The 13,443-nt window shown below is 42.8% G+C and overlaps 1 protein-coding gene across 10 annotated transcripts in view; it reads left to right on the top strand.

The window, feature by feature from the left end:
• Window positions 1-13,443, top strand: part of DTNA (dystrobrevin alpha) — a 305,164-nt gene that overhangs the window by 236,141 nt on the left and 55,580 nt on the right. For all 10 annotated transcript variants that reach the window (XM_079785103.1, XM_079785102.1, XM_079785104.1 and 7 more), the window contains 2 exons: window positions 2,281-2,405; window positions 13,326-13,409. In XM_079785103.1, coding sequence (XP_079641229.1) covers window positions 2,281-2,405; window positions 13,326-13,409 — 209 coding nt within the window. The remainder of the gene's footprint in view (window positions 1-2,280; window positions 2,406-13,325; window positions 13,410-13,443) is intronic.

Genomic DNA, 13,443 nt, shown 5'->3' with positions numbered 1-13,443 from the left:
GGTTGCTAGTTTCTTTTTTCTTAGTTTCTGGGGTTCTCTTAGGTCAGTGGTCGGCAAACCACGGCTCGCGAGCCACATGCGGCTCTTTGGCCCCTTGAGTGTGGCTCTTCCACAAAATACCACGGCCTGGGCGAGTCTGTTTTGAAGAAGTGGCGTTAGAAGAAGTTTAAGTTTAAAAAATTTGGCTCTCAAAAGAAATTTCAATCGTTGTCCTGTTGATAGTTGGCTCTGTTGACTAATGGGTTTGCCGACCACTGTCTTAGGTGCACAACTGAAAAGTAGAGGGAAGACGTGTGCTTAGTGATGCTGTTTCATTTTCCTTTTGGGGCAGAGGGGGTTCCGTGGCTACATCAGCAAATCATCTTTGGTGAAGAGTGCAGGTGAGCGACTTGCTGCAGGTGACCCGGAGCGCCTGCCCTGTACTGGATGTGTTCCCAGGGGCACATGCCACCGGGTCTGCGGGAGGGGCCTGCCGCCGTGCGCTTGCTGCTCCAATGGTGGCGTTCCTGTGCTTCATGGGACGGACACACCCTCAGCCCTGCCCACTCCTCTTGAAGTAGTTCTCCCTCAAGAAAAGGCACACTTGTTAGGAGTTTTTCCTATATTTTTATGTGTTTCAATTCAACATATAGTCTTTACTTAAAGAGTAGCTTACTTTTTTTAAAAAAAGGAAAATCTTCAGAATACGCATTTTAAGTCGGAATATCTTTCCAGGCGTTGTTATTGGGAACTCAGGTCAGTGTACGTATATCACCTGTCAGACTCTGAGTTCAAGGGACAGTTCTTCACTGAGACGTCACATGCTGAGGGCTTTATGCCAGCACCCAGGCGGCTGTCACTGGTGGTCACATCATGTGCTGAGGATAGATATACCGACCCCGATGATGAGATACATTTTAGCATAGAACATAGAAGAAAGCACTTTCTGTTTTCTTATTGTCAACATAGTACCAATTTTCAAATTTATTCTATCCCAAATTCTGGAGGGTTGGTGTTGGAAGACTAATCATTTTTATTTGTTCTTTTATGTAAATGCTAAAATCAGATAAGGGGCCTTTCCCTTAGGGATTGAAGCTTCTAAAATTATTTAGGAGGCAGTGTCTCTACTAAAGTCAGAGTAGACTCCTCAGGAAGACGAAGGGGCCCCGATATTTATGCGGTGAAGAGCTTTATTTTGTTGCGATGTAAGTGTTCTAAGAATTACATCTCCTAGCAAAAGCCAAAGTGGAACTTCTTGAACAGGGCTCCTACTGCTCAACTTTTCAAGAATGAGGATAAAAGCCACATATTACCACTTATGGGCTCTCTGTGTAAAAGAAAGTGAAGGAAATTATAAATGGTTACTCCTGGAAAGGAAGCATTTGTTGTAAAGATTTATTATATGTGGTAAATTATTTTTTATAATTTTGGCTGTGGAATTTTAAGGTAAACATTCCACCAATCTAAATGAAAAACAGGTAGTGTAATGCTCTGAAAAGAACACGAATTTTAAATTCTCAAGACTCAGATTGGCCCGGCCAGCATGGCTCAGTGGTTGAGCATTGACCTATGAACTAGGAGGTCATGGTTCGATTCCTGGTCAGGGCACATGCCCGGGTTGTGGGCTTGATCCCCCTTGTGGGGCATACAGGAGGTAGCCAATCAATGACCCTCTCATCATTGATGTTTCTCTCTCTCTCCCTCTCCCTCTCCCTTCCTCTCTGAAATCAATAAAAGAAATATATTAAAAATAAAAAAAGACTCAGATTGAAATTCCACTCTTGCCTTTAGTTAGGTGGGTTCATGCAAAGCCTCTTGCTCATCTCCCTCCTTCCTTCTGAGTGGGGAGCAGTCCTTCCAGAATCCAGTCCGATGCTGCCGCCTCTGTGATGTAAACACTTCATTGTCCCCCCTGCATTGGAGATAAAGGCCACAGTCCTTATGTGACCTGGTAGGACTTTAATGATGGGCCTCCTGCTCACCTCTTCTTCCTCCACCTGGAATCACCTTCCCAGCCCCTGAGTTTCTGTCAGACGGACTCCTGCTGTCCGCGAAGGCCCCGCTCAGGGTCCCGTGCCCGCCGAGTGTCCCTATCACTAAGCAGCAGGAGCCAGGTACCTTGCTGGCTTATGTACCACTGAGCAGACTCCCGACTTAGAGTAGGTACTCACAGAGGATTGCTTGAATGAGTGAATGAATGAATGAATGAATGAATGAATATCTATTGTGAAAGCAAATCATCTGACAAAATGTTACATAAAGGTTAGTTGTTATCACCTCTGTCTTTCTTCTTCTTTCCAGAAATCACCAGCTAAGAAGCTAACGAACGCGTTAAGCAAGTCCCTGAGCTGTGCGTCCAGCCGTGAGCCTCTGCACCCCATGTTCCCCGACCAGCCGGAGAAGCCGCTCAACTTGGCCCACATCGTGTGAGTGTCTCTGCCTCTACCTGAAGAGACATCTTTCTCTTTTATTTAAATTCTCTGTCGTTTGAAGTATTACATGAGTCTCCTTTTCCCCCCCTGGCCTCTCCCCGGCGGCCCCCACCCCCAGCACAGGCCCTCACCTGCCCCCTGTCTGTGTCCATTGGTTACGCTTATATGCATGCATACAAGTTCTTTGGTTGATCACTTACTCCCTCACCCCCCGCCTTCCCTCTAGAGAAATCTTTCCTTATTGGCAGATCCATAGAAAAGCAGTTTCATATCAGTTGCCAGGAACCGTGTTTCAAAATTTTAAAAAAAAAAAGAAGAAGAAGACTGAATGAGCCCTGGCTGGGTGGCTCGGTTGGGTGGAGCGTTGTCCTGTACACCAAAAGGTTGTGGTTTAGTTCCTGGTCAGGGCACATGCCTAGGTTTCAGGTTCAATCCCCGGTCAGGGTGCTGCCTTCCACTTCTCTCACATCTGTCTCTCTCTCTCTCTCTCTCTCTCTCTCTCTCTCTCTCTCTCTCTTTCAAAATATCAATAAACAATACCTTTGGGTGGGGATAAGAAAACAAAGACTGAATATAATATCATTATAATGTTTGTGGTAGAGGTATACAGTACAAATGCCCAGCTGTACAAGTAGAGTGTGCAACACTAATGCAATTCACCTAGAGAGGAAAAAGCATTGTTATAAAATATGGATGTTAGTGGAGTTTGCACAATTGAAAGTTAACGATCAATGGAATTACCGAGGTAAGAAAATTCTAAAGTATACTTTACCTTAATGTCATATATGCTGAGTCCCAAATAAAAAAGCCCTCTGTTTCATTTTTCTGCAGAGCCTGTCATCTTAATGATGGCAGTAAACCTGGAGATTGTAGTTTTATCCCGAGCTGTATAACTTTAGAAGGATCATGGCCTGGTTGGGGGGGGGTGGGCGGGGTGGAGGCACAGTTAAAGAGGGGATTGGTGGGAAAATTCATCAGAACATCTAAAAAGAAGACGTTTCAAAAATATTTCTCCAAAGTATGTGTGAGTTTGGTGGACAGGGGCCTGGGCCAGGGCACAGGCTCCCCTCTTCCCCCTCCCCCCCCCCCCCATGCCCTGGAGTCTCTCGCAGCCCCATGGCCAAGACAGCAGGGGAGGAGCGGGTGTTTCCTTGGTGCTGTCCCGGGCTCAGTAGGAAGGATGGAGTCACAGGTGCCTCGGGAATAGGTGGTTCCCTCCTCTGGACGGCCTTGGCCTTGCAAGTTCAGCAGGACCCACGGCACTGCAGAGCCTGCAGTTACGCGTGGACATCAGGAGGTGGGCGGATCAGACCTCGGGTATTAGGAAGTCACCAAGTCCAAGCTCATGCTCAGGCAGCTCAGAAGGTGACCCGCAAGCAGCACTGCTGTGGGCCCCAGACCCTTAGAAAGCAGTAACTTGTCGTCTGATGGACCCAAGCAAGTACCGTGTCCGTGAACTTGGGATAAATACTCCAGCGCTCTGTTCAGTTTGGTCCCAAGAGGCTTTGAGGGTTCACGGTTCTCAGCAATACACAGTCTGGAGGCTCCTGTTGCCGGCACGGACTAAGCATCCGAAAACTAGTGTAAACCGGTTCTGTGGAAGGCGGTTAACTTACTTTTGGAAGTTTTGCTACTAAAAATAAAGCAGGGGTAAATCAATGAGGAGAGTGCCAAAGCGCCAACCACTTTTCAGAAAATGGCCTCACACAGGCTGCTCTCCCTAAGGCTCAGCTTTCCTCCCCCGAGCGAGACAACCCCTAACTTATGAATGAATGAACAAAACGAAGCGGGGGCGGGCCTGTCTCTGTGCTCTGTGCTCTGCCACAGCCTCTTTCTACCAGACCCGCCAGGACTTTGGCCCCCAGCGCGCAGTCCAGTCACAGCTGCCGGGGGTGAGGATAGAGAGAGTCTGGGATGTGAATGGCCCGGCTCTAGGGGCTTTGCAGTCCAACGGAAGTAGGATGCTGCCTTCCTCTTCAAGAAAGAATTCGGCGGTGAAGCAGTGTGGGATGAAATCAGTTTCACATGCATATCACCTACTGCAGGACTTGTACCCAGTTGGCTCACGATTGGGGTGTGTGTTAATTGGTTAAGATTTTTTTAACTTTAATTTATACTGGCAATATGATCTGATGTGTTATTAACTGAGCTAAGTGAGGGCTGTATCTACACAAGTTGGGTTCTAGGATTCCCTTAAAATACTACACAAAATATGCCCTTTTTTCTGAGAAAAGTTCTATATATTGAACCAGATTCTCAAAATAGCCCTTAAATGAAAAGACTAATCTATCCTCATTGTTAATACATTTTCCAGGGTGAATGTCTTCATTTTCAAATTGTGAAAAATATTTAATTGTTGAAATAACATGTAAGAAATTCTGGATGTAGACTGTTCAGTCTCTGTTAGAACAGAATCTTTTTTCTATTTTTGGCATTAGAGATCTTTCTCTCCATATTTGTATTCAAATGTTAATGCCCTGAACAGACATCCATGTCCTCTTTTTATTTATGTTTTTGGGTGAGGATACGTAAGACTTATAATTTTTAAATATGCTGTTCACTTAGCTGCTTTAAATTATTATAAGCACATAATGGCCACTTAAGTGGGTGACATTTTGGTATTTTAACATTTGTACTTAGCTATCATATTGCTTGTAAATGTTGCCATGATTAACAGTCTCTATTCTATTCAATTCTTTGCTGCCCAAAGTGATACTTGGTAAGTAGTTCAATCCTCCCCAATGTACTTATAAAAACTTGTAATCATAATTATAAGTGATTATGAGACACAAAACAAGTGAGTGTCTGGAGGCTAGTTTAAAACTAATTCTGCCTTGAGCTGAACACTCAGTTTACAAGAAGAATGCCGGTTTTATAAAAATGTCCGCTACAGAGATTTTTGTTCAGGAAGAAAATCTTGCGCTAGCCCCCCGTGGCTTTATCTTGTGGAGCTATTTCTTTCTTATAAGAGTAAATACAGAAGAAAGGGGAAAGATGGCGACCGGCAGGAAGGTAGGGAGAGAGAGAGTGTGAGTGAGGAACCCATAGAGGAGAGTGTAGATGTGTGTGGTGTGTGTGTGTGTATGAGATAGGGTCAGTTAGATTCTGCAGGTCTTCCAAGGGGCTCCCGAACAGGGCAGCCCTAGACGGCGGAGCCCCGCGCACAAAGCGGACACTTCTCGGCGGCTGGTGCGGACGCAGAGACCACGCCATCTTGAGAAACAGAGCTGCCTGAGACTCAGATCCTGGCTTCTGACACAAACCAGGACCCTGCAGCCACCGGGGACAGAGAACTGCTATCACAGCTTCAGACAAACAAACAACAAGAATCCAGACTTCCCGGCAGATTTCCGTGAGTCAAAGAGCCTATCCCCCTCCTCGCAGGCGCTGATAGCGCCATAGTAACTGATAGACCTGCCCCTCCCCCAAGCTGCTGAGCGCCCACAGCGCGCGGAAAGCGCCATAGTAACTGATAGACGCGCCCTTCGCCCTAGCTGCTCACAGGAGCGCGCACAGCGCGCACAGACAGCGCCATAGTAACTGATAGACCCGCCCCCGGCCCAAGCTGCCGAGCTTTGCGCAGGGACGCGCTCCCTCTTAGGGAATTTGGCGCGCGCTCGCGCACGGGACAGAAGCAGCTCCCCGTCGGGGAAATCTGTCAGTGCGCACAGAGGGCTCCCCTTCGGGGAATTTGGGGGAATTTGGCTCGCGGGTCACAGCTCCCCCTTCGGAGATTCTTAAGAGCCTGCACAGAGGGGCTTCCCTTTGGGGAATTTGGCGCGCAGGACGGACTCCGCCCCCCTTCTGGGACTTTGGGAGAGTGCACTGAGCTGGCTCACCTTCAGGTTTTTAAGAAAGTGCGCTCTAGCCGGTTTGGCTCAGCAGAGAGAGCACACACAGGACGCAGCTCCACTTCAGGGAATTTGGCACGCCGGACACAGCTGCCTGGGATCCCTGACTCACAGCGCATTCACACTAAGAGCCAGCGACCCCAATTGTTGGTGCGTGCACACACAGGGACCCTGATTCTCAACGAGAAACCGCACAAGGCAACAGAGACTTTGACACTCGAGTCTTGGTGCAGACACAGGGAAACTCTGACTCCTGGCACATGCTAAGGATCTCATTCTCGGCACATACCAACAGTGTGGTGCAGACAGGGCCCCTGATTCTAAATGTGCACACGAGACCACACAGAACACTGGGGACACTGATCCTGGGCAAGTCTGGTTCCCACCAACCAAAGACAGCCACACGTCCTAGTGTCAGAGCACTTCAGTGAAACTAGGGTGGAGCGAAGTCCACACAGCACACGGCCCAGGTCCACGCAAACAGAAGCTTGAGCTTTCTGGTAATAGCCAGAATGGGGAAACGAAATAACTCACAGAGGAAAGAAAATGTGGAGTCGCCAAGAAAGGAAATTAGTGAAAATGAAGCTTGCAACATGACCGAAAAGGAATTCAGAGTAATGGTCATGGAATTTATACATCGGATGGATGAGAAAATCAACAACTTATGCAAGAATCAGGAAGAAATGAAAAGTGATATAGCTACAATCAAAAACACCATGGAAAGTTTCAACAGTAGACTACAAGAAGCAGAGGACCGAATTAGTGAGTTAGAAGATCAGGTACAGAAACAAGCTCAAGCTGAACAGCAATTGGAGAAAAAAATTAAAAAGCAGGAGGAAAGCCTAAGGGAACTTCGGGACAACATGAAACGAAGTAACATGCGTATAATAGGGCTGCCAGAAGGACAAGAAGAGCAGCAGGGATTAGAAAATCTATTTGAAGAAATAATGACAGAAAACTTCCCGGATATGGGAAAGATAAAAGTTACGCAAGTAAAGAGAGTCCCAAGCAGGATCAACCCCAAAAGACCCACGCCAAGACATGTCATAATTTCAATGGCAAATATAAATGATAAAGAGAGAATCCTAAAGGCGGCAAGAGAGAGACAGAGAGTTACCTACAAAGGAACACCCATCAGATTGTCAAATGATTACTCATCAGAAACACAACAAGCTAGAAGTGAATGGAAGGAGGTATACAAAGTGTTGCAAAGCAAAGGACTGAATCCAAGAATACTATATCCAGCAAGACTATCAATCAAAATTGAAGGGGAAATCAGGAGCTTTGCAGACAAAAAAAGCCTCAGGGAGTTTATCACCACCAAACCAGCAATGCAAGAATTGCTAAAGGGAATACTGTAAAAAGAAGAAATAAACAGGTAAGAAGAAATACAGACACAAAAATAGATATGACTGCAAACAAATACCTTTCAGTAATAACTTTAAATGTAAACGGACTAAATGCTCCAATCAAAAGACATCGAGTAGCTGAATGGATAAAAAAACACGACCCATATATATGCTGTCTACAAGAGACCCACCTCAGAACAAGAGACTCACACAGATTGAAAGTGAAGGGATGGAAAAATATCTTTCAGGCAAATGGAAATGAAAAAAAAGCTGGGGTAGCAATACTTATATCTGACAAAATAGACCTCAAAGTAAATGCCATAACAAGAGATAAGGAAGGCCACTTCATAATACTAAAGGGAGAAATCCAACAAGAAGAAATAATTCTGGTAAACATATACGCTCCCAATATAGGAGCACCCAAATACATAAAAAAACTCCTGGAGGATATCAAGGGAGAGATTAATAGCAACACAATCATAGTAGGAGACTTTAATACCCCACTATCACCACTGGACAAATCCTCTAAACAAAAAATCAGCAAAGAAACAGCAATCCTAAATGACTCACTAGACCAGATGGAATTAATTGACATCTTCAGAACATTTCACCCCAAAGCCACAGAATATACATTCTTCTCAAGTGCACATGGGTCATTTTCAAAGATAGACCATATGCTGGGTCACAGGCAAAGTCTCTTCAAATTCAAGAAGATAGAAATTATATCAAGCATCTTCTCAGATCACAGTGGCATAAAACTGGAAATCAACTACAATAAATACAATCCAAAGAAATCAAACACATGGAGACTAAACAGCATGCTATTAAACAAGGACTGGGTCACCAGAGAGATCAAGGAAGAAATAAAAAACATCATGGCAACAAATGACAATGAAAACACAACAATCCAAAATCTATGGGACACAGCGAAAGCAGTCTTGAGAGGGAAGTTCATAGCTCTACAGGCCTATTGCAAAAAACAAGAAACAATGGTAATAAATTACTTAACCCTACAACTCAAAGAGCTAGAAAAAGAGCAGCAAGAAAAGCCCAGTGTAACCAGAAGGAAGGAAATAACAAAGATCAGAGCGGAGATAAATGACATAGAGACCAAAGAAACAATACATAAGATCAACAAAACCAAGAGCTGGTTCTTTGAAAGGATAAACAAGATTGATGGACCTCTAGCCAGGCTCACCAAGAAGCAAAGAGAGAGGACCCAAATAAACAAAATCAGAAATGAAAGAGGTGAAATAACAACAGACCCCGCTGAGATACAAAGGATTGTTACAAAATACTACGAACAACTCTATTCCAACAAACTGGACAACCTGGAGGAAATGGACATATTCCTAGAAAAATATAACCTTCCAAAAATCAATCAAGAAGAATCTAAACAGCTCAATAGGCCAATAACTATGGACGAAATTGAAGCAGTCATCAAAAAGCTTCCGACAAACAAAAGCCCGGGGCCTGATGGCTTCACAGGAGAGTTTTACCAAACATTCAAGGAAGAACTAAAACCTATCCTCCTCAGACTATTCCAAAAAATTCAAGTGGAAGGAACACTTCCAAGCTCCTTCTATGAAGCCAGCATCACCCTAATACCAAAACCAGATAAAGACAACACAATGAAAGAGAATTACAGACCAATATCCCTCATGAACATAGATGCCAAAATCCTCAACAAAATTCTAGCAAATCGGCTCCAGCAGTACATCAGAAAGATCATACACCATGACCAAGTAGGATTTATCCCAGGAATGCAAGGATGGTACAATATCCGCAAATCAATAAACGTGATACATCACATAAACAAATTGAAAGATAAAAATCACATAGTCATATCAATTGATGCAGAAAAAGCATTTGACAAAATCCAACACCCTTTCTTGATAAAAACTCTCAACAAGGTGGGAATAGATGGCTCATACCTCAACATAATAAAAGCTATATATGATAAACCCACAGCAAACATCATACTCAATGGACAAAAACTAAAAACATTTCCCCTAAGAACAGGAACAAGACAGGGATGCCCACTCTCACCACTCCTGTTTGACATAGTACTGGAAGTATTAGCCATTGCAATTAGACAAGAAGAAGAAATAAAAGGCATCCAAATTGGAAAAGAACAAGTAAAGCTGTCTTTATTTGCAGACGACATGATATTGTACATAAAAAATCCGAAAGACTCTGTCAAAAAACTAATAGACTTAATAAATGAATTCGGCAATGTAGCAGGATACAAAATTAACGCCAAGAAATCTATGGCCTTTCTATACACCAATAGTGAACTTACAGACAGAGAGACTAAAAAGGCAATCCCATTTACCATCGCACCAAAAAAATTAAGATACCTAGGAATAAACTTAACTAAGGAGGTAAAAGACCTATACACGGAAAACTACAGGACACTGAAAAAAGAGATAGAGGAAGACGTAAACAGATGGAAGAACATACCATGTTCATGGATTGGTAGAATCAACATCATTAAAATGTCCATACTACCCAAAGCAATCTATAGATTCAATGCACTCCCCATTAAAATACCAACGGCATATTTCACAGACCTTGAAAGAACTCTCCAAAAATTCATCTGGAATAAAAAAAGACCCCGAATAGCCACAGCAATCCTGAGAAAGAAGAATAAAGTAGGAGGGATCTCAATACCAGATTTCAAGCTGTATTACAAAGCCACTGTTCTCAAAACAGCCTGGTACTGGCACAAGAACAGACATATAGATCAATGGAACAGAATAGAGAATCCAGATATTGACCCAAACCACTATGCTCAATTAATATTTGACAAAGGAGGCATGAACATACAATGGAATAAAGACAGTCTCTTCAATAAATGGTGTTGGGAAAATTGGACAGATACATGCAAAAAAATGAAGCTTGATCACCAACTTACGCCATACACAAAAATAAACTCAAAATGGATACAGGACTTAAACATAAGACGGGAAACCATAAAAATACTAGAGCAATCCACAGGCAGCAAAATGTCAGACATATGCCAAAAGAAATTCTTCACTGACACTGCCCCTAGGGCAATGGAAGCTAAAGAGAAAATTAACAAATGGGACTACATCAAAATAAAAAGCTTTTTCACAGCAAAAGAAACCATCAACAAAACAACAAGAAGGCCCACTGCATGGGAGAACATATTTGCAAATGGCATCACTGATAAAGGTTTAATCTCCAACATCTACAGGCAGCTTATACAACTTAATAAAAGGAAGATAAATGATCCAATAAAAAAATGGGCAACAGACCTAAATAGAATCTTTTCAAAAGAAGACAGAAGGAAGGCCAAGAGACACATGAAAACATGCTCAACGTCACTAATTATCCGAGAGATGCAAATCAAAACAACAATGCGGTACCATCTCACACCTGTCAGAATGGCTATCATCAACAAATCAACAAACGACAAGTGTTGGCGAGGATGCGGAGAAAAAGGAACCCTCGTGCACTGCTGGTGGGATTGCAGACTGGTGCAGCCACTGTGGAGAACAGTATGGAGTTTCCTCAAAAAACTGAAAATGGAACTCCCATTTGACCCAGTAATCCCACTCCTGGGAATATATCCGAAGAAACTAGAAACACCAATTAGAAAGGATATATGCACCCCTATGTTCATAGCAGCACAATTCACCATAGCTAAGATTTGGAAACAGCCTAGGTGCCCGTCAGCAGATGACTGGATCAGAAAACTGTGGTACATCTACACAATGGAATACTATGCTGCCATAAAAAAGAAGGAATTCTCATCATTTGCAGCAACCTGGGAGGAATTGGAGAACATTATGTTAAGTGAAATAAGTCAGTCAATGAAAGAAAAATACCACATGATCTCACTCATTTATGGATAATAAAGAACATTATAATCTTGAACAAAAAGATAGATACAGAGACAGTAAAGCATCAAACAGACTGTCAAATTACAAGGGGAAGGTTAGGGAGAGGTGGGGGAGATAAGAGATCAATCAAAGGACTTGTATGCATGCATATAAGCATAACCAATGGATGCAAAACTCTGGGGGGTGGGGGCATATATGGGAGGGGGGTGTGGGGAGGGCAATGGTAAGATATGTACACATATAATACCTTAATAAAAAAATTGAAAAAAAAAAAAAAAAAAAAAGAGTAAATACATGTAAAATTCTCAATGGGACCTATTTTTTAGATAAGGTAACTTGCCATTTGACTATGGAGGAAATGGGAACTTTAGTCCCTTTGAAAGCCACTATTTACTCCCAAGGTTAGCCATTCTGTGTCCCAAGTTCAACATTTTTATGATGAACCTTAAACATGAAGCCATTTACTAATAAACTACAACTTTCAGCTTTGCAATGGCCATATTTAATAAAGTAAATTTACCAGGCTAGTTAAAAAGCATTGCAAATCTACTTGTTGTCTCATTGCTGAGAGATAGAGCAAGATGGAAAAGTTTAAAAAGAGAGAGAGAGAGAGTAAAAAACAAAACACACAAAAATGTTGGTCTAGTTTATTTTTTTCCAACTTTGCCAAAGCTACAATGTAAGATATTTCATTATTTCATTCTGTTTACTGTTTTAAAATCTGATATTCCTGACTCTGAAAATTCACAGAGGACATTTGCATAAAATTAGCATCCTTCTTGTAAAGTGAAAGTGTTCTGTTCAAGGCAAACTAGCTCTGATTCCCTAAGATAAAAATTAAGCCATTACAAGTTTGGCTCTTGTTCAAGCCAACACAAGTAGACTCTGTAGGCTAGAATTAATTTTTCATCTTCAAATAATTCTACTCAAATATGGAATTATAATGAAATAAAAATTTCTTCTGACTCAAAATGATGCCCTGCCTCATCCCCTACCTTTTGAACTCTCAATCCCATCTCATTTTACCATGTATTATCTTACAATAAACCTAAAATCAGATTAAAAACTGCTTGGAGAGGAGATAGGGATCATAGCGCTTTCATTTTACCTGAACTAAAGACATTAGCGATGGTGAAACAATGACAGGGTGAAATGAAAAATCAGACAGGGGATGACAGACCTGAGGAGTTGGTGTTTAGGGACATGGACAATTTTGAGGAATGTTGAAACTATTCTTTTTCTCCCACCATATGAAAAAAAAGTGAAGTTTATGGTGCCCTACATCTGGCTCAACCAGATAACAGAGTCAGTACATACTTGCAGTGCTTACTTGCATCTTCACTTAAACAAAGAGCAAATAAAGCACAAGACGACTTTGTTAGCCTGGTCCTTCCAGACTGGGCATGTTGGGAGAGCACCATTTTCACGGGGAATGCGGGAGGAAGTTTCCAGAGCTTCGGAAATCCTCTTCTTTGCAAGCGGATGCACATTCTGATCATTATCACAGTTTCAGAGCTTCTCCCTTCAGAAGGCAGTAAATAGAAGGCCGCCTCAAAATCCTCCCTTCCTTCAAGAGTATGGCTCAAGGCTCAGAGCTCAAGGATAGACATTCCTATGGTGTCCAGAGACCTGCCTCACAATATTTACTTGAGCTTCTATATTTGCAAAGAAATGTAACTTTCAAGCATCTAAAGAATTTCATTGGAAAATGTAAAATTTCGTGTTGATCCTGGGTTACCATAGAACTCTGGTCTTCCCACCCCCTCTCCTCCAGGGATGGGAGGTAGTTTTTAACCTGCAACTTATACTTGCTTTAACTTTTCATCCACATGTCCTTTGTTTTAGGCCACCCAGACCTGTAACCAGCATGAATGACACCCTGTTCTCCCACTCTGTCCCCTCCTCAGGAAGTCCATTTATCACCAGGAGGTAAGTTCTAATCCTAGAACATAACTAGCCCTCT

The sequence above is a fragment of the Cnephaeus nilssonii genome, assembly GCF_951640355.1.
Source record: "Cnephaeus nilssonii genome assembly, chromosome: 11".
NCBI classification, from domain to species: Eukaryota; Metazoa; Chordata; class Mammalia; order Chiroptera; family Vespertilionidae; genus Cnephaeus; species Cnephaeus nilssonii.
Note: the sequence above shows the minus strand (reverse complement) of the source record. Positions and strands in the feature narration are given on the sequence as shown.